Source organism: Pteronotus mesoamericanus, unplaced genomic scaffold (genome assembly GCF_021234165.1).
Source record: "Pteronotus mesoamericanus isolate MK-2021 breed Mesoamerican mustached bat unplaced genomic scaffold, CSHL_Meso_final contig_123, whole genome shotgun sequence".
NCBI lineage: Eukaryota > Metazoa > Chordata > Mammalia > Chiroptera > Mormoopidae > Pteronotus > Pteronotus mesoamericanus.
The window spans coordinates 1286261-1307005 of record NW_026555049.1 but is presented as its reverse complement, the minus strand read 5'-3'; the positions used below and the strand labels follow the sequence as shown (position 1 = coordinate 1307005).

Sequence of the window (20745 nt, the reverse complement as noted above, 5' to 3'; positions counted from 1 at the left end):
GTGGCCAAACAATGCACATGCCACAGACTTCACACCTATTCCCTGACCTGGTATGGAGCCACTAAAAGTTGTTTCCAAGACTATTTAATGAGACTAAAAAATTCTCAGAATTTCATGTTATGTAAAAAGGCAGGATATAAAACTACAGATAGTATTTTATTTTGATTTCATAAAAAAGATACAGAAGATGCATGAAGAGAAAAATATTTAGAAAATATCTGTAATTTAAAAGTGGTTATCCTGGGAAGTGAAATTTAAAATTTTTATTACACATTTTTGTTTTCTAAATGTTCTGTAATAAACACGCCCTGTTTCTACTGGTGAAAATGCTGTTACAAAGCAGAAGGTCAGTGAACAAAGCACATCCGACGGGGTGGCCTTTGGAATCAGAACGGGGTGGCCTTTGGAATCAGAACGGCCTCGGGTTTAAGGTGTGACTACACCTTGTAGTTGTACCACTGAGATTAAAGTACTCAAACTCTCTAAGTCTATTTTTTAGTTTGTAAGATAGGGAAAGATAATAGCAACTTTTGAAGTTGGCCATGGGGGAGGTTTAAAAAGTAAGTTTGTGAGGAAAGCGCCAGCCCTCACACACAGCCAGCCCTGCGAGGACCAGCCCTGCACACAACAGCCATGCCTCGCGTTCTGGACCCTGCCTATGGCCACTGGCGTCCCTCGGAGGCAATGACATCACAGGCTCTGGAATTAGACAGATGTGGGTTCAAATCCTGGCCCTCCCTTCTTCTTCTGAGAGGTTACTTAATCTCTGAGCCTTGCTTCCTCACCGGTAAAATGAGCACATCCCACAGACTCACTGCTGGGCTGGGTGACAGGGCACACTCTGGGTGCCCCGGTCAAAGCTAGCCCACGGTGCGCGCCCGGTGCTGTCTCTATTCCTGCGCAACCTCCCTGGGGGACCTTCATTTTCCACCAATACAGAAAGATGACGACTCATCCCCCATCAGGAATAAAACATGACCGAAAGCACTTTGCAAACAGGTCAGAGGGGGAAAGGAAGACGCTGCCGTGTTGTTCGCTGTAGCCTTCGCCATGGAAGTAAATTAAATTAAATTAGCTCTGAAATAAATTAAATCCTTCCTTACGCCCATTTTCAGGTATGAGAGTCTTAAAGGAGACGCAGTGTGCTCGCACACACAGGGGGCCTCGCTCAGCTTGTGGTCTGTCCCCTCGCTGACGCCGACTGAACACCAGCCGCGTGCAGGCCCCGCGCCTCCTGTCCAACGAGGAGGAGCGCGCCGCCGCGGAACGGGGGGCAGCCAGCTAGCTCTGGGGACCCTTTCTTTCGGAACTCCAAAACCACCCGCATAGGGCTAATCTGTCTCCTTTCCAGTTTCTTCTTCCTTGGAAGTCTCCAACTTCCACTAAGAGCCGTCAGGTTAGATGGGGGCTTCGGGACCCCTCTTCCCTGGAGTCAGGAGCCATTCAGTCTCCTCACTCTGCTCCCCAAATGGCGGCCCAAGAAGCCCTCCACACACACCCACGCACACAGACAACCCCTACTTCCAGCGCCAAAAACCACGGGTCTAGCCTGCTCTTTCCTGTCCCACAGACAAGCTCCCAGGTGTTACCTTTGTGTGACAAGATGCTCCCTCGAAAGTTCAAAGTTCTCTTCTCTTGCTTGTGGGTGTCAAATGCCCAAAAGAGGTTCACCACATAGCCATTCACCTGCCAGGAGCCAAAACACAGATGACGAGCAGAGCAGTCACAGGACACTCCAGACACACGGGCACCCTCTGTGGGGTCCCCAGCTTCCCCGTCTCTTACAAGGGACGGGCGGGTTTTTTGTTTTTTTTTATCTTTACACCAGTTGTTCCATTTGGGCTATCACTGAATGTTTAGTGATACTCCACCTACTTCTAAAGACAAATGTGATACCATTTATGAAATACACATTCAATGAAACAAAAAATTAATATAGAATAAAAGGATAAGAACCCATTAATAAAGGCAGATCTCAGCTCAGGCAGTCTTGGCTGTCAAGGCCGATACGCCAGTTCCAAGGGGGACAGTGAGGCAGCCCTCGCTGTCGAACAGGAGCAAATGCACCCACGCATCAGGGGCGGCTGCCTTTCCCAGGTCCCGAGCTCACGGACGGGTTTGATCGCAGGGTCATTAAACATGGGGCAGCCAATAAGAGGTTCTCAGGGCCAGAGACCCGACAGACCTGGTCCCCATAAGGCCAGTTCTGGCATCAACTATCTCTAAAGCCAAAGGCATGACCCCAAAGGGCAGTTCAGTAAATGGCCCAAGGACTCACAGGGCTGTGCCCCCCCAAACTCTACAGGCAGGGAGGCCACGAAGGACTTGGATGAGAAAGGACACTGCGCGCAGTAGCGCCAGCGTGAGAAAGCTGGGAGCCCAGAGAGCGGTGGTGCAGCTGGCTCTGCAGAGGGCTGGGGGGAGGGGCGGGGGTGGCGGCGGCGGGAGACGCTCGTGGGCCTGAGCGGCTGCATCCCAAGTGTCTGACTCTGTCTCTCACAAGACTCCTCCCAAGACTCCTCCGCTGTGGGAGCCTCTGCATTAGCACTTAGCACCAGGAAATCCAATAAAGCTGAAAATCACAGGGCACACGCACTCCGTTCACACCACCTCCTGATCCACACTCTGGCTGTGAACCATTTAATTACGTGGTTAAAAAAGCAAAGCACCAGGCGGAGGTGGAGTGCGTGCCTGTGAAGACTGGCGCTGCCCGTCTGGGGAGGGGCCGCCCCGCCCTGGGGCCTCTCAGGACCCTGCTGTGCCCGTTCCCACACAGCAAGGCCCCGCCCAACGGCTGTTTGAAATGTCAACGCTACCTTGATGTCCGTCTCCATGGTCAGGGTGAAGCTTAGCGAGGTGTCCCCACAGCTGTCAATGTGGATATCCGGTGGTGGGATCACTGAAAAGGAGAAGGACTTCCGTGAGCAAAACGCCCTGATGAAAGGGAGGGGGCGGGGCTCAGCAGCTCCCACCGGGAGAGACGAGAGTGCGATCCTTCAGTGCGTAAGGGAGGGCTTTTCTTTGGCTGCTGTCACTCGTCTGTCTCCTGCACCTCTGCATTCCCGAAGCTGCAGGTGGGCCCACAGGTGCCTGGTGAGCACACAGCTATCCTGGCAGGAAAGTCAGGCTGTGACGTTCCATCACTTACGGGTTCGAAACGCCCCGGTTCTGTCCCGGGCGGAGCGTGTGGTAAGCACCCTCATTCCTGGCACTAAGAGACCCAGGGCCTCAAGTCCTCCAGGAAGCACAGCAGCAGGATGCATAGCAAGTCACAAACGTAAAGGTGTGCACTGCAAGTGGGAAAACCAGAGTCTAGTGTCTGGCACCCCTGAGTTCAAATTCCTGTTTAGATGCAAACGAGTGGGTCCCTGGGGCAAGTATTTATCTTCGCTGAGCCTGAAGGTGCAGTCTGCACTGGAGAGCGCTGGGAAAGTTCCCTGGAGGAGGGATGAGAAGCATCTAGCACTCAACTAAAGGTCCCTTTCTCTCCCTGTCCAGTCAAGTCCCCCCTGTGACAGCCACCAGCATCTGGAGAGAGGGCAAGGGGACGATGGGGGGTGGGCAGCAGAGAGAAAGGCCAGCTCTCAGCCCCCGTGACCAGTGTGCTGCTGGCCCGGCGCAGGTCTGCCCACCGAGGTCAGCACAGCACTGCCGTGCAAAATCGAAACGGGCTCGATGGGATAAACGCTCTCAGGAGATAATGTCTAAAGGACAACGTGCACATTAGACTCTCAGCATGAAGGCCTCTTGCACAGGCAAGGCAAGAGAGACTCAAAGGAGTGGATAAAACTCGGTGGCCGAGAGATGTGTCAGAATCAGGAGGAATTCCTCCAGATAACCAACCATGTAATAAAACTGGGCTTCAGGGAAACACAGTAACCAGAGCAAAAAGGAATACCAGGCATTTCAGGCAGCCAGCTCAGAGCAAACTAGTGCAGGTGCTGCTTAAAGCTGACCTGAGTAATAATCATGTGACTGGGGCCGGGTCACAGTCCCTTCCAAACATGTTTCCTCAGCTACAGACTGAGCTTAAAGATTCTTGTAGGTTCTTAGGGTGTAATCCCAGCAGTGGAATCGCTGTGTCAAAAGGCAGTTCCATTTTTAGCTTTTGAGGAAACTCCACACTGTTTTCCACAGTGGCTGCACCAGTCTGCATTCCCACCTACAGTGCATCAGGGTTCTCTTTTCTACATATCCTTGCCAGCACTTGCAGTTTGTTGATTTATTAATGATAACCATTTAGGCAGGTGTGAGGTGATATCTCCTTGTGGTTTTAATTTGCATCTCTCTGATGGAGAGTGATGCTGAGCATCTTTTCATGTCTCTGGGCCTTGAGTATGTCCTCCTTGGAGAAGGGTCTGAAGGAACATGCGTAAAGGACCCACGGACAAACACAAAGGGGGGTAGGGTTGAGGGTGGGGCGGTAAAAGTTGTGATGGGAGAATGGAAACAACTGTACTTGAACAGGGATAGGAAAAAAAGAAAAAGAAAAAAAGAATACCTGTGGGACTGATTAAGAATTGAGAGATCAATTCATGTAAAATAACAAACATGGTGCTTAGTCACAAAAGTGCTCGGCTACCTGACCAGTGTGGCCCAGTGCGTTGAGTATCATCCTGCAGAGCAAAACGTTGCCGGTTTGATTCCTGGTCAGGGCACATGCTCAGGTTGTGGGTTCGGTCCCCAGCTGGGGCATGTGTGAAAGGCAACTGGTGGATGTTTCTCTCTACATTGATCTTTCTCTCCCTTGCCTTCTCCCTCTCTAAAATAAATAAATTTTTAAAAGTGCTGGCTAACCAGGAGCCTTTCTCATTGTTGTTACTAATCCACTGCATTCACTAATGTCGTGCTTCTGGTTGATGCCACTGCTATTCTTCTCCTCCATCTTCTTAACACGACTAGGGTACGAGGTCACAGACCTCACAACAGGTACCGCCTGACTCAGCGCACAGTCGCCCTGCATACACCCCAACCGAACATGTGCCCGGAGCGAAGAGTCATCGGAATCATGTCAGAGAAGCAGCCACTCACTGATATTATGGAAGGCAGGTGTGAGTTACGCCTAGGAAGTTCAAGGTATGTGTTTTTTATTGGCCTTCTGAAGTCCCTTCTTTTCAGTATGCACCGTCAGTATATTCTGACCCTGATTTTGGAGAAGGAAATGATATCACAACAGAAATCTCGAGTGGTGGGAATTCAGCACCCCTTTCCTAATTCCCACAAGCACACAAGCACCCCGCTTCCAAAGACTGGACAGCGTCATGAAACGTGGCTGCCTCCTGCCCTGATCCCACCCCCCACCCCCCCACCCCCCCACATTTCAGAGGCTGCCAGACAGTGATCCTTCCAGACCCAGGGCCTATTTTTCAGACTCAGGTTAAAGCAAAATACCCAATCACATTCTGTGCCACCCTCTTGACTTTAATACCCACAATCCAGAAACAAAAGCACCCAGTGCCAAGGCTAAGAGAGTGAAAACCACTCAGGCAGGTAAGATGTGGTCTGTCTCCCAAAGTGTGTGAGAACTTTCATTTAGTTGCTTCAATTCACTCATTCATCAACTATTCCATTGGTTCGTATTTGGTGCCAGCGACAGAGCAGAGGAAACCAGGCCAGGTCTCTGCCCTCCAGAAGCGCACATACCAGGTGACGAGCCCGCCGCCCAGCACATCAGGCCACACCGTGGCCGCAGGCACACATCCTGGCCGGCTGGCAGGGCTCGCGGTGGCGAAGGGCACAGGCCTGGGCATCAGGCGGATCAGGCTTCTACGCGGCTGTTACTGGCTGACTGTGATAACTGATGTAACGTCTTGGCAGTTCCTTATCTGTTCTTAGAGTTGTTCTCAGGGTTCAACCTCAGGCTGCACACGAGAGCTGACGTATGCAAAGCAGAAGACACCCTGGGGTACCTGGTCCTTGGCAGCAGCTCTTTCCTGTCACTCAGGACGCTACCGTCCTGTCAGGCCCAGTGCAAGAAACTACCCCTGCACATCTTGTGTCGCTGCCTCTGGGAGACGCGGCGAGCGTCGCACGGTGCTCTACTGAAAGCACCGCGGGCCAGCACGCGTCTGTACCAGAAGGAAAGGACACCTTCTCTTTTGGATGTTGTGCACAAGCACAAAGGGCTAGGGATGATGGCCCTCGAAATCCCTTTGCATGTTTGCATGATAGGGCTCAGTTCTGCCCTGACTGGTGTGGCTGAGTGGGTTGGGCGTTGTCCCACAAAGCAAAAGGTCACCAGTTTGATTCCTGGTCAGGGCACATGCCTGGGTTGTGGGTCCAGTCCCCAGCTGGGGCACCTATGCGAGGTAACTAGCCAATGTTTCCCTTCCTCTCTTGCTCCCTCCCTTCCCCTCTCTCTAAAAGTAAGTAAATTTTTAACATCTTTAAAAAAAGGGAAATGCTCAGTTCTAGGAGGAAGAATAATTCAATAGTCACCCAGAAAGACTGCACCCATGGCTCGGGAAGACACCCAGAAAAGCACGTGTCTGGGGAAAGGGCCGTGTGAGGGTTCCTGGTCTGTGCGCCTGCACCTTCCAGTCACACTGGGAGGTGCTTCCCCAGGGCTGCTCTCCTCGCTGAACCTGCAAACGCGGATCGCTTACCTTTTCCTTTTGTGGTGGTAATGGACTTAGCGTCACTCCAGTTTCCTATTCCACGACTCGTCACTGCAGCCACCTTTTCAAACCAGAGTATGAATTAGTGCGGAATAAAGGCAGCACACCACCGGCAAGCGCTCCAAGTGAGCTAAAGGAGGGAGACTTTGACCACGGGGTGCACACACGTCTACGCAGAGGGATGCAGGGTAGTCAGAGGCCCCAGCAACTGAAAGGAGACAGGGAGAGAGGCACAGAGAAGGCAGCTGGGTGCAGGGAATGGAGCTGGCGCCGAGACTCTGGAGCGTCTGGGTTTTTCTAAAGAGCAGGGGGCTGCATGTATGTGAGTCCATATACACATACACTCATAACTATACACACACATGGAAAAGGGCACTGAGGAGCTCACCAGTGCAAGGCGACCTATGCATGCACTTCATGCTCTCAACAAACATGTTTGCACAAAATCTATGTCTTCTATGCTCAAAAGGGCAACAATATATTTTACAGGAACCTCACAGTATAGGTTTATAAATGCCACTTGTAGTGCTGCATCACCCTGCAGCCACAGAGGAGGAGAAAAGAGGTCGCTGCAAAAGCATAGGAGCTGGAAAGTTAGCCAAACACCTGGGCAAAAGGAAGGCAAAGCAGCATTGCCAAAACCCTCAGTTATTTGAGGAAAGTCCTCTGTGACAGTGGTTTAAGAGACTGAAAAAAAACAATCACCCCCCAGGGCAAGGGGCTGCGTATTAAGCATGTTGCTAATATGCATCATGTAAAGGTAGGCAGGGAGTTCTCAGGAAGCAGCACCCGCCTCCCCACATTCTACAACCGAGACGACGTAGAGACAGGCGGAAGACTCACTCGGACAGTGTACTGAGCGTTGACCAGTAAGTTCGTTATTTCTGTGGAGTTACTAGCAGCCCTCTGGGAGGCCCACATCCTGGAACCACTCCTGCTGTATTCTACCTAAAGTGAGGAGGAAACAGTTTTAGTAAAAGGCAACCAAAGGTCTGGGGCATCCTCATGCCTTATGAGGAGATCAGAGGAGAACGAGGAAGCAGGGGTGCAAAATGCTCCAAGAGATGGATCACTATTTACAACTCAAATCCTAGTCACACAGAGCATGCCTCTGCTCCAGGGCAGACCCGAAATCGGCTCCGCCCTCCAACCCACAGGGCCCACGCCTGGAAGACACTCACGATGTATTCCCGAATGAGGCCGTGGGTGTGGCTGGGAGGAGTCCAGTGGCCCACAATCACACCTTCTGCTTCCCTGGGGAGCGACAGCTGGAGATTTCGAGGGGCATCTGGCACTAGAAGAGAGTTCACTGCGATTAAAACCCATCTGCATGCTGGTCAACTGGAGGAATTTCCAAGCTTAAAACACAGACAAGAAAGGCCCTGGGGCTGGCACTCTTGCTTATCTCCTAGAAAGGGCTGTTGGTGGCGTTCACACTGAGAAACTTTCCCCTCTGCCAGAATGCAAGGTGTGCAGCAGGTCACGACGCAGTCAAGTCTTTGAGACCTTTGCACCCACCAGGGCTGCAGGGTGGAGTGACTGGGACACGCTGGGTCTCCACGGGCCCTGGGCCTCCAACAATCGCTATGGTAAACAGTCTCCCCTTGATACAGGGAGACCTGGCCAGACCAGACCCTGGAGGGAGGGAGGGGCCGTAGGAGAAGGCTGCCCGAGGCCAGCCCCGCTCCTCTTCCTCGTAACCAAACCAGGGCAGTGCAGCAGGACAGATTCCCTGCCCCCAGGGCACAGACAGGGCTGGAGGAAGTCACTGGGCAGAGTCTGCGAGGCCAGACAGTGACAAAGGGAAAAGCCCTCCTACCCTCTTCCGGTTCCTGACTGAAGGGGAAACCATGGGATGTAGTGGCACGGTCCACATGGCGGTGGGGGAGGTGCTGGCCTGCCTGGGTAAAGGACAGGGGCAGCTGGGGGAGCTGAACCCGTCCAGAGCACATGGACCTGTGGGCCAGGACATCTAAATAGAGTTTAAATCTCAGGGCAGACACTTGCTGCTTCCCCTGGGATGCACGGCACGGACATGCGGGCCCAAGTGCTGCGGGGCCTGCCGGGCCCTGGCAGCTGTGTGGCTGGGCGCGGGGCACCAGGCCTTGGGCCCCCCACGAGAGCCTCCACATGGCTGCAGCGGTTGGCAGTGGCCCTAGGCTCCCTTTTCCCACCAAACCTCTGCCTCCAGAACTAGCCTAATGGGTGGCGGTGGGCAACTGGACCCTCCTTTCCGTTTGGTAACACCCTGCCTTCCAGGGCCTTCCCATCACAAACCTCTCTGTAAGACCCCAGCAAAGCTTACCAGAACCCCCTCTTTTGGGTTTGGATTGAACCACGCCAATCTTAGCCCGAGAACCTCCACCTAAGAACCCTGATAAAGTTCCTGCTGCGTTCTCTGCTGGCACGCTGCCGTGACCGCCCCGCGTGACCCCTTGAAGCATGCGTGGACCTCTTCCAGGCTCTGGAAACTTCTCCATTTCAACTCCCCTGTGGTTTTCTGTAAACTATTCAACACCCCAGGGCTCTACTTAACACGTCAACTTCATAAACTCATAGCACACAGGCCTCACTCATGGCAGTCGCACATGAAGAGCTCGCAAAACCGTGGTAACGGGGGACTCCCTGGGACACAAGAGTTTTGGCCAATAGTTTTAAAAGTTTAAAAAGTTTTAGATGCCGCCATGATACATCTGACATGCCTCTTATTTTAATGATGCTGAGCTTTTAAGTACAAGGTACTAGGAAATACCTAGAGACAGAGACTAGATAAAACATGCAAAAGTGGCAATGGTGGATAGAATCTGCAAACACCTTCTTAAGCAACAAGAATGTTATGTGATCTTGTAAGAATAAATGTTCAACAACATGGGCAGAACCATGAAACTTAGCCACAACACTTCTGCACACATGTGGCACACTGATTATGTTCCTACACTGCTGAGCATTCCTGGAAAACTCTTTGAAAATCCCACATAAGGTCTTTATGTGTCATAAAAATAATGCATAACACTTACACCCCTCTGGGGTCCTCAGAGTCACGAACTCGTTGGTGTTGTGCACCTTGCTCAGACACTGGACCTGGACTTTCACCTGATAGGTGGTGTCTGGCTTCAACACTCTCAGCATCGTGTTTGTTTTGCTGCTGTGGGTCTCCAGAGTCTTCCACATGCTCTCGCCAGCCACCCTGGCCAAGGAAAGAAAGACACGGCCACGTGAAGCACGGGGTGGCCGAGTGCCGGTGCCACTGATAAAGAGCCACTCCACGAATATCGCAGGAGTTTACGAAACACCCCGCGGCCGTGAGGATACGGGTTTCTCCCAGCAGAGAAGGGACCCACCTGTAGTAGACGTTATAGACGCAGGAAGCAGCAGGCATCTTCTTGGGCCGCATCCAGGTCAGCGTTACTTCCCCAGAGAAGTCAGCTGTCCACTGAAGATTTTGGACTTTGTACACAGTTAATTCATCTAGAGAGATAAAGGGGAGACAAGGAGAGATATCTTACAAACTCTTGGATTTCAGAAGAGGCGAGAGGTCCCTGGATTTTGGGGAGACAAACCCTGACCCAGATTGTCAGGCCCTATCGTCATCTTAAAAGACATCCAAGGAAACAGAGCTGAAACCTTCCTACACAACCTTCCCCAAGGTCGCCTTAATTTCCAGCAGTAATTTTTCCTTGCATTTCACCTCCTTGTCTACGTTCATTTTAAGCTGTTCTAAGTACACGGCCAATGTCACAGTCGGATCTAGTACTGCTAAAGACCAAATGTCTGCCTCCCTCAAAAGGCATACGCTGAAACCTAACCCCCATAATGTGATGGTTCGGAGGTGAGTCTCTGGGAAGAGATTAGATCATGAAGTCGTAGCCCCTAAATGAGATTTGCATCTTCACAGAGGACCCCAAAGAGCTCCCTCATCACTTCCACCATATGAGGGCATAGTGAGAACCAGGCAACAGGACCGCACCAGACACCGAGTCTGCAGGTGCCTTGACCTTGGATAGCCCAGCCTCCAAACTCTAAGCAATAAATATTTGCTGCTTGGGAAGCACCCAGTCTGCAGCACTCTGCTGTAGTGCCCCGACAGACTAAGACAGGCTCTAAACTCACTCCAGAGAGAAGGACTGTGTTAACGCCATCACAAATCCCGAGGCACGGGCTTCTGAGAGAGCAAGGTGCGTCAACAAGATGCAGACAGTCCATGGAAAACAAACCTCAGACCAGCATTTTCCTAATGGATGAGATTAGCTAAAAACTGTATCAGAAGCAGGACAAGTTTCCCCTCACTTGGTACTCCAAAGTGGGGAAAAAATCTTTTTCATTTTCCGATTAAGACAAAGCCCAGAAGGCTCTCCCTAGAGGACACGCCCCGGGGACACGGCGCTCACCGCTGCAGGCCCGCTCGTCGCTCTCGTCGGAGCAGTCCAGGAAGCCGTCGCAGCGTTCCGAGAGCAGGATGCAGGCCTCGCTGTCCTCGCACCGGAACTCCCCACTCAGGCAGGCCAGGGTGCTGTGTGTGGCTGAAACACAGGAAGGGCCATGTTGTGCGAAACGTGTATCATGCTTAGGAAAAGTGGTTTGTGCTTTATGAACTACTCAGCTTCTGCTTCAAAACATGCCTCTGGAATGATGAGAGGCAACTAAAGCAGGCACTGTGAGACCTGCTTATTCGACACGGACAACGGGAATCTGCCGTCAGACAAGCGAGAGCTGTGGAGTCAAAGCAGGGTGTAAAGCCTGGCTCTGCGTGAGCTGGAGCAAACTGCTTAATAGCACCCAAGTTCGGTTCCCGTCTATAAAACTGGGGTGACAACTCCGTCACGACTGTGTCTCCAGGGATCCAATGAGATCAGTTCTCCAGAACGGTGCCTGGCTGATAACAGGCATCAACATATTGTAACTAGAAGTCTACATGGCTACTGATTATTCTGTTACTATATTAGTTTGCAGTCCAGTGTGACACTCTGATTTCTGGTTTGAGTGGTCATAGTAACAAGATGAATCACAATATTGAGAGGCATGCCCATATTATGTAGCATTTTAATTTTATAGGTTTAAAAGTATTTTACCAGAAAATGAAACACTGCAAATAAAGAGCACTGGAAGATTAAAAGTTACTCAACTCTATGACTGTAAACAATAATCAGACTACATAAGCCTCTAAAAAGTAAGCAATAACCATGACATTGCAGATAATTATAAAGAGAGAAAAGAAGAGAGGCCATAGAAAAGGTATGAAATCTACTGTCCCAGTGAGTCTGGCCCGGGCCCAGGCGCAGGTGCTCAGACCTTCTGTGGGCAGACGCACACGCCCCGCCCAGCTCTGGACGGGGGGCCACATCAGAGCCCCACCGCCAGGAAGGAGAGTCTAAAATCATTCTTGCTCCTCCAGGGCCAAGACATCCATGTTTTAACCCTGGTAACATGTTAAATGCCACCTTACGTGGCACAAGGGACTTTGCCGATGTGATTAAGTTAACGGCCTGGACAGAGGGAGCCCTCTTGATGGCCTAGGCGGGCCCCTGCGATCCCTCGGGCCCCCTCCCGAGTGCGGCCAGAGCGGAAGGCGTGGGCCCAAGGAGGCTGCAGGCTGGGGAAGGGGTCGGGGGGGGGCACCCGCCCCCGCTGGGCGAGCGAGGACACACCGGCCCCGCCCACGGTAAAGCCCATGTCCAGTTTCTCACCTACAAAACTGTAAGAACATAAAGGTGCAGTGTTTTAAGACATTAGGTTTGAGAAAGAGAAACACCATATGGCATCACTTATATCTGCAAATTTAGTAAAATAAAGTGACTGACCAAGTATAAACAGAGGCCTGGACACACGGAACAGACTGACTGCTGTCGGCGGGGGGAGGGGGACTGGGTGAAAGAGGGGGCGGGATCAGTCGAAGAGCACCCGTCCATGGCCCACAGACACAGGCAGGCGGGTGGCGGTGGCCAGGGGGGAGGGGCGGGGGACCGCAACCAGGGCGGGGGATGGGGACATCTGCAATAATATCAATAATAAAAAGTAATTTTTAAAAAACGTTAGGTTTGTGGTGACTGTTATAGTGGCCACAGAAAACTAACACACATTCAATCCTCCGTGTTTGCCCGGATCTTACACTGGGGCTTCTACATTGTCTGAGTTCAAACTATCATTTCCATTGGGACTCAAGACCAACTCCACCTCCCAGCTCCTTCTCCCCACTCTGTGCAAATATACACACAATATTCTATACAGTGACTATACAAATACTCAAAGAAATTACCAAAGAGACCACTAAACCATTGTAGTAATCTCAGAATAGAGAACCTACACAACTGATTCTTAAGAGATTTTTCCGAGGAACTTCTAAAAAACACACATTCCTAGGAGCTGCCCTAAAACTACTGAAGCAGAATTCTGGAGCTGAACATGTGCAGTATGTATGAGCTCCAGAGCACGCGATCAGGATTCGCCAGGCCGAGGAATCCTGTTCTGGAACAAGAACAGGTAATCCCGCTTTCCCTCTGAGGCACTGGATCCACTCTGGGAAAGCACATTTAGAGATGTAGGTAGAAAAAAACTGGACATGTTCCCATGACAGCAACCAGAAAGGTCAAGAAGCATGGACCGACAACCAGGGGTAGCTTCCTAGCGATGAAGAGATGCAGAGGGCGGGGGTGAGGATGAAACGCCACAGCAACTGTCCTCAACTGATGAGTTTTCGTGTGAAAAAATAATTAAGACTTCTTTGCACATGTCTAGGATGGAAGTACAGATTTCAGTTAAATATATTTTTAGAAGAACTCTCTAATATAGTAATTCTCTATGGAAGAAGGAAAATGTCAAAACCACTTGGGAGGCTTTTTACAAGCTATAATCCCCCATCTCCTGGAAAATTACTGTATGATAGAGGTGTTATTGAACTGAAATTGGTTTTCCTTGGGGAGGTGGGGAGGACTCAATTACAGATAAAGCTCCATTAAAGTATTTAGAAAAGGTCTGAGAACCAGTAGTGCATCAATCTCAGAAGCCCATGATGGAATTCATCCATCCACCAACCCACTTACCCCAGCCAGCCAGCCAGCCAGCCCGCCAGCCAGCCCTTTGTTACCCATCTACCCACCTGTGCATTCACCCACCCATCCAACCACTCACCCATCCAACTGTCCATCGTCCATCAATCTACCCATTCCTCTGCTCATCCATCCATCCATCACCCAATGAACATGCATGGAGCACTCTCTATGAATCAGGTACTGTAAGATGCTAAGAAAATGGTGATGTGTAAAACCGACAAAGACCTACCCTCATAGAGCTTATCTTCTATTGAGAGGGACAGCAAACAAGTAAACAGATATGTTATTGGATAGATATAAGAATTACAAGGAAACATAAGGAAAGTAACAGTAGGAGTGTGAGGGGGATGGCACCACGTTTATAGGAGAGTCAGGGAGGAACTCTTTGAATGGTGCCTGGAGGTTCACTGAACCCCGCAGAGCCTGTGCGGGGTTGTCATGGATGGGGCGCTCTCCCCATTCCCAGCCAGGGGGGCTGCACCCAGAAGCACTGCCCAGAAGTGGATTCTCTTGGAAAATTCCAAGATCACTGTTGAGAAACACGCTGTCTGGTTTCAGGAACTGTAGCCCCACCAACAGGCCAGAAGGTCCCAAGGCTGGAAATAATCAAGGAGGCCTTGGGAAAACAGGCCACTGAGGAGATGAAACCTGTCCCCCTGGCAGGGGCGCAGCCCCTGCCTCCCTCACATCACCCTGCTTGGCCCTGTGATGGCTGGTAATCAATGACGGGTAAGATCCCTCGAGGAAGGGGACGACCTAAGTCAGGCACAGCCGAAATCGGCAGCAGGACAAGAACCTGGGAGACATGGAAAAAGGGCAAACAGACCCGCACCCCTTGGCTCGGCTTGGACATGGCCAGGGCCCTCATTCTACCTGAAAGAAGTCTCCTTGTCTCCTGGCAGCTCCCGCCCCTCGCCTGGCTCAGGTTGGAAACAATACTGGAGACAGCCCTAAACTGGACCTGGTGGCTCCCGGGGGAAATCAGGCCTAGAAGTAAATTCTGTAAAGCAGGCTTTGTTTCTCACTCAAAAGCTATGAGAGCCAACTCATGCTGGGAAACAAATTTACATTATTTACAGACTCTAACCCTAAACCTTTGGCGCTTTCATGTTTACTAGTCTCCTCTCGGACCCATGTAAATTGGTGTGTTCCTGCTCTTTGTTTTCTTCAAAACATCATCTATTCTCTGTAAACATTAACATATTGATATACTAAAATCACCTGCACATTCCTGTTACCTAGCCCACTGTATATAACCTTTTCAATAAAAGCCTTTAGAAAAAGGGGCTCAGGGCCTTCTCCACTAGAGGGAAGTGCCCTTTCCCCTCTCCTGGCAAACAGAGAAGTGTTTGCGACGACTCGTGTTTATTGACCCATCCATGACAAGCCCGGACAGGCGCTGCAGGGTTCAGAGTCGGCGTCCCACCTCCGCTGGCCCCAAACAGTGACCCTCGGATCCAGGAGCCCTGCGCTCCCCACGACAGGTCACCATCGCAGAATTATTCCATATGGTAAGAATGTTATAAAATACTTCAATATAATCAAACAGCTGAGTATTAAAGCTTGAAGATTTCTGAGGTTCATGAAACATGCCTCAATATTTTAAAACACAGGTTTTAGACATTGGAAGTAAGGTTGTCATTAATCTCTGAAAATTCTTAAACTGATTATTAAATGTATACTTATGGGCACTTAGAGCAGAATGCAGCAGCCGGCTTCTCTAAGAAAAATCATGCCACACTAATCTTTTTTTGGATAAGGTTATCAGATTAATGAACTGCAGAAAACTGTCAGTAGAACACATCTTGAATTTAAGAACCTTAACTAAGCAACATCCTTAAGAATAAGGCAGATTTGAAACAGGCTAAAGAAACTTGTTTAATGAATAACAATTAATGACTTAGTCTCACCCAGGAGGAAGTTCCTTTTCCCAGCTCCAGTTCCTTTTTGTTAACTATTTTCTATGTTGTTTCTACTGTGATTTTGGTAAGCGTGTGGTCTGTCTAACCTATTTTTTTTTAAAGATTTTATTTACTTATTTTTAGAGAGGGGAAGGGAAGGAAAAAGAGAGGGAGAGAAACATCAATGCGTGGTTGCCTCTCATGTGCCCCCTACTGGGGACCTGGCCCACAACCTAGTCATGTGCCCTGACTGGGAATCGAACTGGCAACCCTTTGGTTAGTAGGCTAGCACTCAGTCCACTGAGCCACACCAGCCAGGGCTGACTTCATAGTTTTTTTAAAAGATTTTATTTACTTATTTTTAGAGAGGGGAAGGGAGGGAGAAGAGAGGGAAAGAAACATCAATGTGTGGTTGCCTCTTGCACGCCCCCAACTGGGGGACCTGGCCCGCAACACAGGCATGTGCCCTACACCGGGACTCAAACCAGCGACTTTCGTTTGCAGGCCGGCACCCAATCCACTGAGCCACACCAGCCAGGGCTGACCTGCTAGTTTAATGTCCCAGTGGTACACTTTGTACATTCTTTTCATTAAGTGTTGAATTTTACACTAATCCTTATTTAATTTCTCTTTGTTATTTTGGAGTATTCCATCCTGTAAGAACTTGCAACACAGCATGACAAAAAGATAACAACTTTGTACCACAAAAAAAAAAAAAAAAAAAAAGCCCTAAATAAATATACCAGCCTGTTACTGATGACATAATCTTCTTTGAAACTTAATATTCCTATCTCTAACATGGAGATAATACCAAAATTACAAAATTATTCAGACCAACGAAGCACAAGTAAGGGCACACCATGCTCTCAGAGGTCCCCAAGGGCACGACCCCCACACTCACGGCAGCTGGCTTCGTCCTGGCCGTCCTGGCAGTCCCGGTGGCCGTCACAGCGCTTCCAGTTGGGGATGCACTTCCTTGGCTGGTGGCACTCGAACTCAAATCGGTCACATCGCCCACGCGGGGTGGGAGTGGAGGCCGTGGTAACATTTGCTAGAAAGAGGGATTTCTTAAATTCATTTTTAGGATTGAAGGAACTGGCCAGCGACAGTAACCAGGTCAGTGCGCGCGGAGGCAACCGCCGGGGAGGAATCACTGCGAGGCCCGGAAGACCAGTGTGAGCTCTGGAGGGAGACACGGACTAGGCAGAGGCCTCCGATTTTGCTCTCTCCCAGGAGCCCAAGAGACAAGCGCCACAAAAGTCTGGGAGCTGGAAAGCAGACGGACACTCGCAGGTGGATGAAGAGGCCACAGAAGGCTGCATCCTATCCTAAGCTGCCAGGGGAGCAAGCTAAGGGCCAGCAAGACCAACATCACTGAACCCTCAAAAAGCCTTAAAATGGCAGTTCACCCAGAGGAGAAGAGGGAAGAGTAAAGCTCTGCCACAAGCAGCAGACCCCCTGCGTTCCCTCCCCACTGGCCGCGGGGGTCACCGCCCTGTACCTGGCCCTCAAAGGGCTGGAGAACTGCTGCTGGGGGCGGGTGGAAACAGGGCTGTTCAGACAGAAACAGCTGGAAGTGAGAATGTGGTACTGAACAGGGGGATTGAACTTACAGATCGTGGAAGGCAGGAATGCCCTACTTCTTTCGAAACCTGGCAGCGAGACTTTTATTCTGTAAAATCTTCTCTAGAAAAAGTGACCCGTCTCAGAGACAAACAAGAAGGTAACCCAGAACAGGAGTTCCTCAAACAGCCCAACCCAGAAACTCAGGGCAGACGAGCCCCCCGTGCCCTCCCCGACAGGTGCAGCGCCCCTGAGCAGCACCTTGGTCCCTGGCGTAAACACGAGGGGCCCTCGCGGACTATCTGGGGAAAACCTGTGGCATGAAAACCGGACACCTGCGTAGACGGCCTCCGCCCAGCAAAGGAAATTTGGAGGACACAAAAATTTTTTAAGAAGAAAATTTCAAAAAATATATCCTTAATATGTTCAGAAAGACTATATATTTATATGAAGAAAAGGAAAAGTGGCTATAAAAAAGAAACAGTATCAAAAATTTAGGAGCTCTTAAAATTAAAACCATGAAAACTCATATGGAAAACTCAGAAGAGCTGGAAGACAGAACTGAATAAATATTCCAGAGTAGGAAAAAGTATATATAAAGAAGTTAAAAAATACAAAAGATTAGAAAAAATGAGGACCAGAGCAGAAGATGCAATATTTAAATGACAATAGTTCCAAGAAGAAAAAGAAAACAGGAAAGAAAATATCATGAATGGCATACTTCAAGAAAAATTCTTAAAACTAAAATACATCAATTTCCAAAATAAAAATGCCTCTTGTGTCCATGACACTGGAGAGAAAAGGGCACAGAAACACGTCGCTGTGAAATACCAGAACACTGGTGTCAACGGGGAAAGCAAGGAGCTTCCAGAGAGCAAGGACAGGTCGCACACAAAAGACCCAGCTCAACGCGGCTTCGGACTCCAGGAGAGCTGCTCAAGGCAGAGGGTGGAGCCGCGCCTTCAAAGTTCTGAAGTAAAGTTCCTTACAGCTGGGGATTCCAAACCCAGCCCCACGATTGATCAATCAGGTCTAAAGGCTGGAGAAAAGCCCTTTCGAACAAGCAAGACCCCAAGTGTACCTCCCGTCCATGTACCCTTCCTCAGGAACTTTCTGGAAAATATGCACTATCAAAACATGAGATTAAAAAAAGAGAAAAACCCGGGATAGAGAAAATTGGAACTCCAACACAACACAGAGCGAAAGTGAACGGAGGATGGAGAAGCCGCAGCTCTGAGTCGCCTGTGCCCGGGTACAGGGCAACCGGGAGGGGAAAGGAGAGCAAAGGGCGACGCCGCACACACCGAAGGCTGTCAGGACCGTGCCCTTGGCCACTGTGTCACCACAGCCCCCTGGCAAAGCTACCGGAGGGTACGCTCCCCCAAAACGAGGGAGTAAACCCAGAAAAAGCCAGGCGCAAGATCCAGGAGACAGGGGACCTAACTCAGGAAAAAGGCCCAGAGCAACCCAAGGAGGGCAGCGGCGTCCCCGGGCCAGGGGCTGGCTCCGGGCCCGGAGAGCAACCGCAAGGCAGGGCGGCCGCGCTGTGCCGAGCGGGACGGCCGGGGGCGGGGGGCCACTGTGCAGAGAGGGGGGCTGCAGGGATCTGCAGACAGGGTGACTGTGTGGAACAGCATCCAGAGAGGCGACTGATGGGGGAAAGCACCAGCACATGGTACAAGATAACCTGAGCTGACAGACAGAGGAGCAGCTACTGCTCTTCTAGGTATTCGAAGTGGCCCACGGTTTTAACTGAATGTTCAAAGGGGCCTCTCCAACAAGCCCCAGCACTGCTACAACAGGCACACGCGGCGGGGCGGGGAGCAGCGAAGAATGAGGCTAAAAATCAAGGCCCAGGCAAACCATGGCCCTAGTGCCTGGACAACGGGGGAGCCAGGAGCGGGCTCCACTACAGGGAGGATACAGTGTTGCATCAACGTGTGGCTTCTTGGAAGATGAAACGGGAAGGGAGAGACAAGGGGCAACGCAACCGCCAGGAGACTGTTACACTGAGGAAGTAACACGCGAGAGCCAGAGAGACCACCAATCTAAATTTGAACCAACGACATGCATTAAAAAAAAGAAATCTTTACAAAAGCTGAATGGAATATCAAAATAGGAATCTGCTCATTCACTGACCTAGTCAGAATTTGTTGGAGTTTGTTACTGTCCTCAGAGTTTCAGCAACCAAAAGCAATTTTAAGAGACGGATAATCGTTATTCGACAGAGAGGTGGGCCTTGGGGGAAAGAGGCAGAGATAAAACTGGCTTTGTTTTGTTTTGTTTTTTGGGGTTTTTTAACCATTCGTTTTAATTTGAGAAGCATTTATGGTAGACCTGACTATCTGCCTATCATTGTGGCAGGCACAGTCGTGGATTCAAAGTAGTATGCAGCATGATCCCAAAACACAATTGTTAGGAAGAAAAGATTCACCCACATGAAATGATTAGGAAGCACATAGAGCAAACACCGTTAAGAATAAAATGCCATCTTCAATAAGATCGGAAAAGAGACCCACATCATTTAATAAAGGACTCAATGAATGCTCCAGGGAGGAGGGGCTTGAGAGAGAGACCCAGCCCCTCCTTGTTGGAAGCAGGAGCCTCAAACTTCAGTGAACCTACGGACCGAGCGGGAGGCTCCTGCGCTCCATCTGGAAATTCTGATTCTACGTCTTTACAAACACCAGTAGCGACTCCATTATAGGCGACCTGTGTGCCGTTCTTTGAGAAACGCTGAGGGCACGTCTAGGTCTCCTTCAGTAACAACCCGTGCTTCTGCATGCTGTGATGGGTGGCGGTTTCCCCGGCGGGGAAGGGGGTGGCCGTGGTCAAGGAAGGCGGGGTCCCGGAGAGGCGACACCCTGCTGACAGGCACGGGCACAGAAGAGGCAGGTGTGTCCGGAGCAGACAGGGGCCCAGCAGGACGGGTGGGAGAGGCAGAGCCAGGCAAGGCGTCAGTTTACACAGGGACCTGCAGATAGGACTCTGGGGTCAGGGTCCAGCTCCCAGGCAGAGGACAAAGGAAACCACTGATGATTTTAAACAGGGCCACAGTGGGACGGAAACAATCTAGAAGGAGAAAATTCACGTGGCTGACCTAGAACTTTGCTAACAAAAGCATGGAAGACAATGGTCGATTCTCTAACTATAAATGAATTTGAAACAGAATCTTGTTTAGGAGAGCACACAGGCTCCTCACTTCTGGATTCCCTCAAGGGCCCGCACTGGACCGGGTCTCCCGCTTCACCCCACCCCCGAGCAATCTGGTTCTGCGGAAACACTCAGCTGCCTCTCTGTGTTCTGCCACTAGATGTCAGTGCTCACCCGTGTTCCAGTAGGAGGGCCACCAACCAGCAAGCAGGAGACTGGGCTCTCCCCACAGGGCATGAGAGAGAGAGACACACACACACACTTCCCCACAGTTCCCATTGTGATTTCCCAGGGAGAAGCAAGCGAAAGCCCCCAACTGCAGCCAGGGTGGGAAGCAGGATGGCTGCCTCTTCCTGCAGGAAGAGCAAAGGACATTCATAAAATACGGGGCACGCCAGTTCCTAGTTCTCCGAAGTCCCCAGGCTCTGGAGGGGAGAAGCAGGCTGACCACCGTGCTCAGTGTCC

The 20745-nt window shown here is 50.6% G+C and overlaps 1 protein-coding gene across 2 annotated transcripts in view; it reads right to left on the bottom strand.

Moving 5' to 3' along the window:
• Positions 1-20745, bottom strand: part of SORL1 (sortilin related receptor 1) — a 168586-nt gene that overhangs the window by 14113 nt on the left and 133728 nt on the right. For both annotated transcript variants that reach the window (XM_054587637.1, XM_054587646.1), the window contains exons 32-40: positions 16466-16615; positions 11006-11137; positions 9959-10085; positions 9635-9804; positions 7799-7911; positions 7461-7565; positions 6606-6678; positions 2817-2899; positions 1590-1686 (exon numbers count right to left, since the gene is read on the bottom strand). In XM_054587637.1, coding sequence (XP_054443612.1) covers positions 1590-1686; positions 2817-2899; positions 6606-6678; positions 7461-7565; positions 7799-7911; positions 9635-9804; positions 9959-10085; positions 11006-11137; positions 16466-16615 — 1050 coding nt within the window. The remainder of the gene's footprint in view (positions 1-1589; positions 1687-2816; positions 2900-6605; positions 6679-7460; positions 7566-7798; positions 7912-9634; positions 9805-9958; positions 10086-11005; positions 11138-16465; positions 16616-20745) is intronic.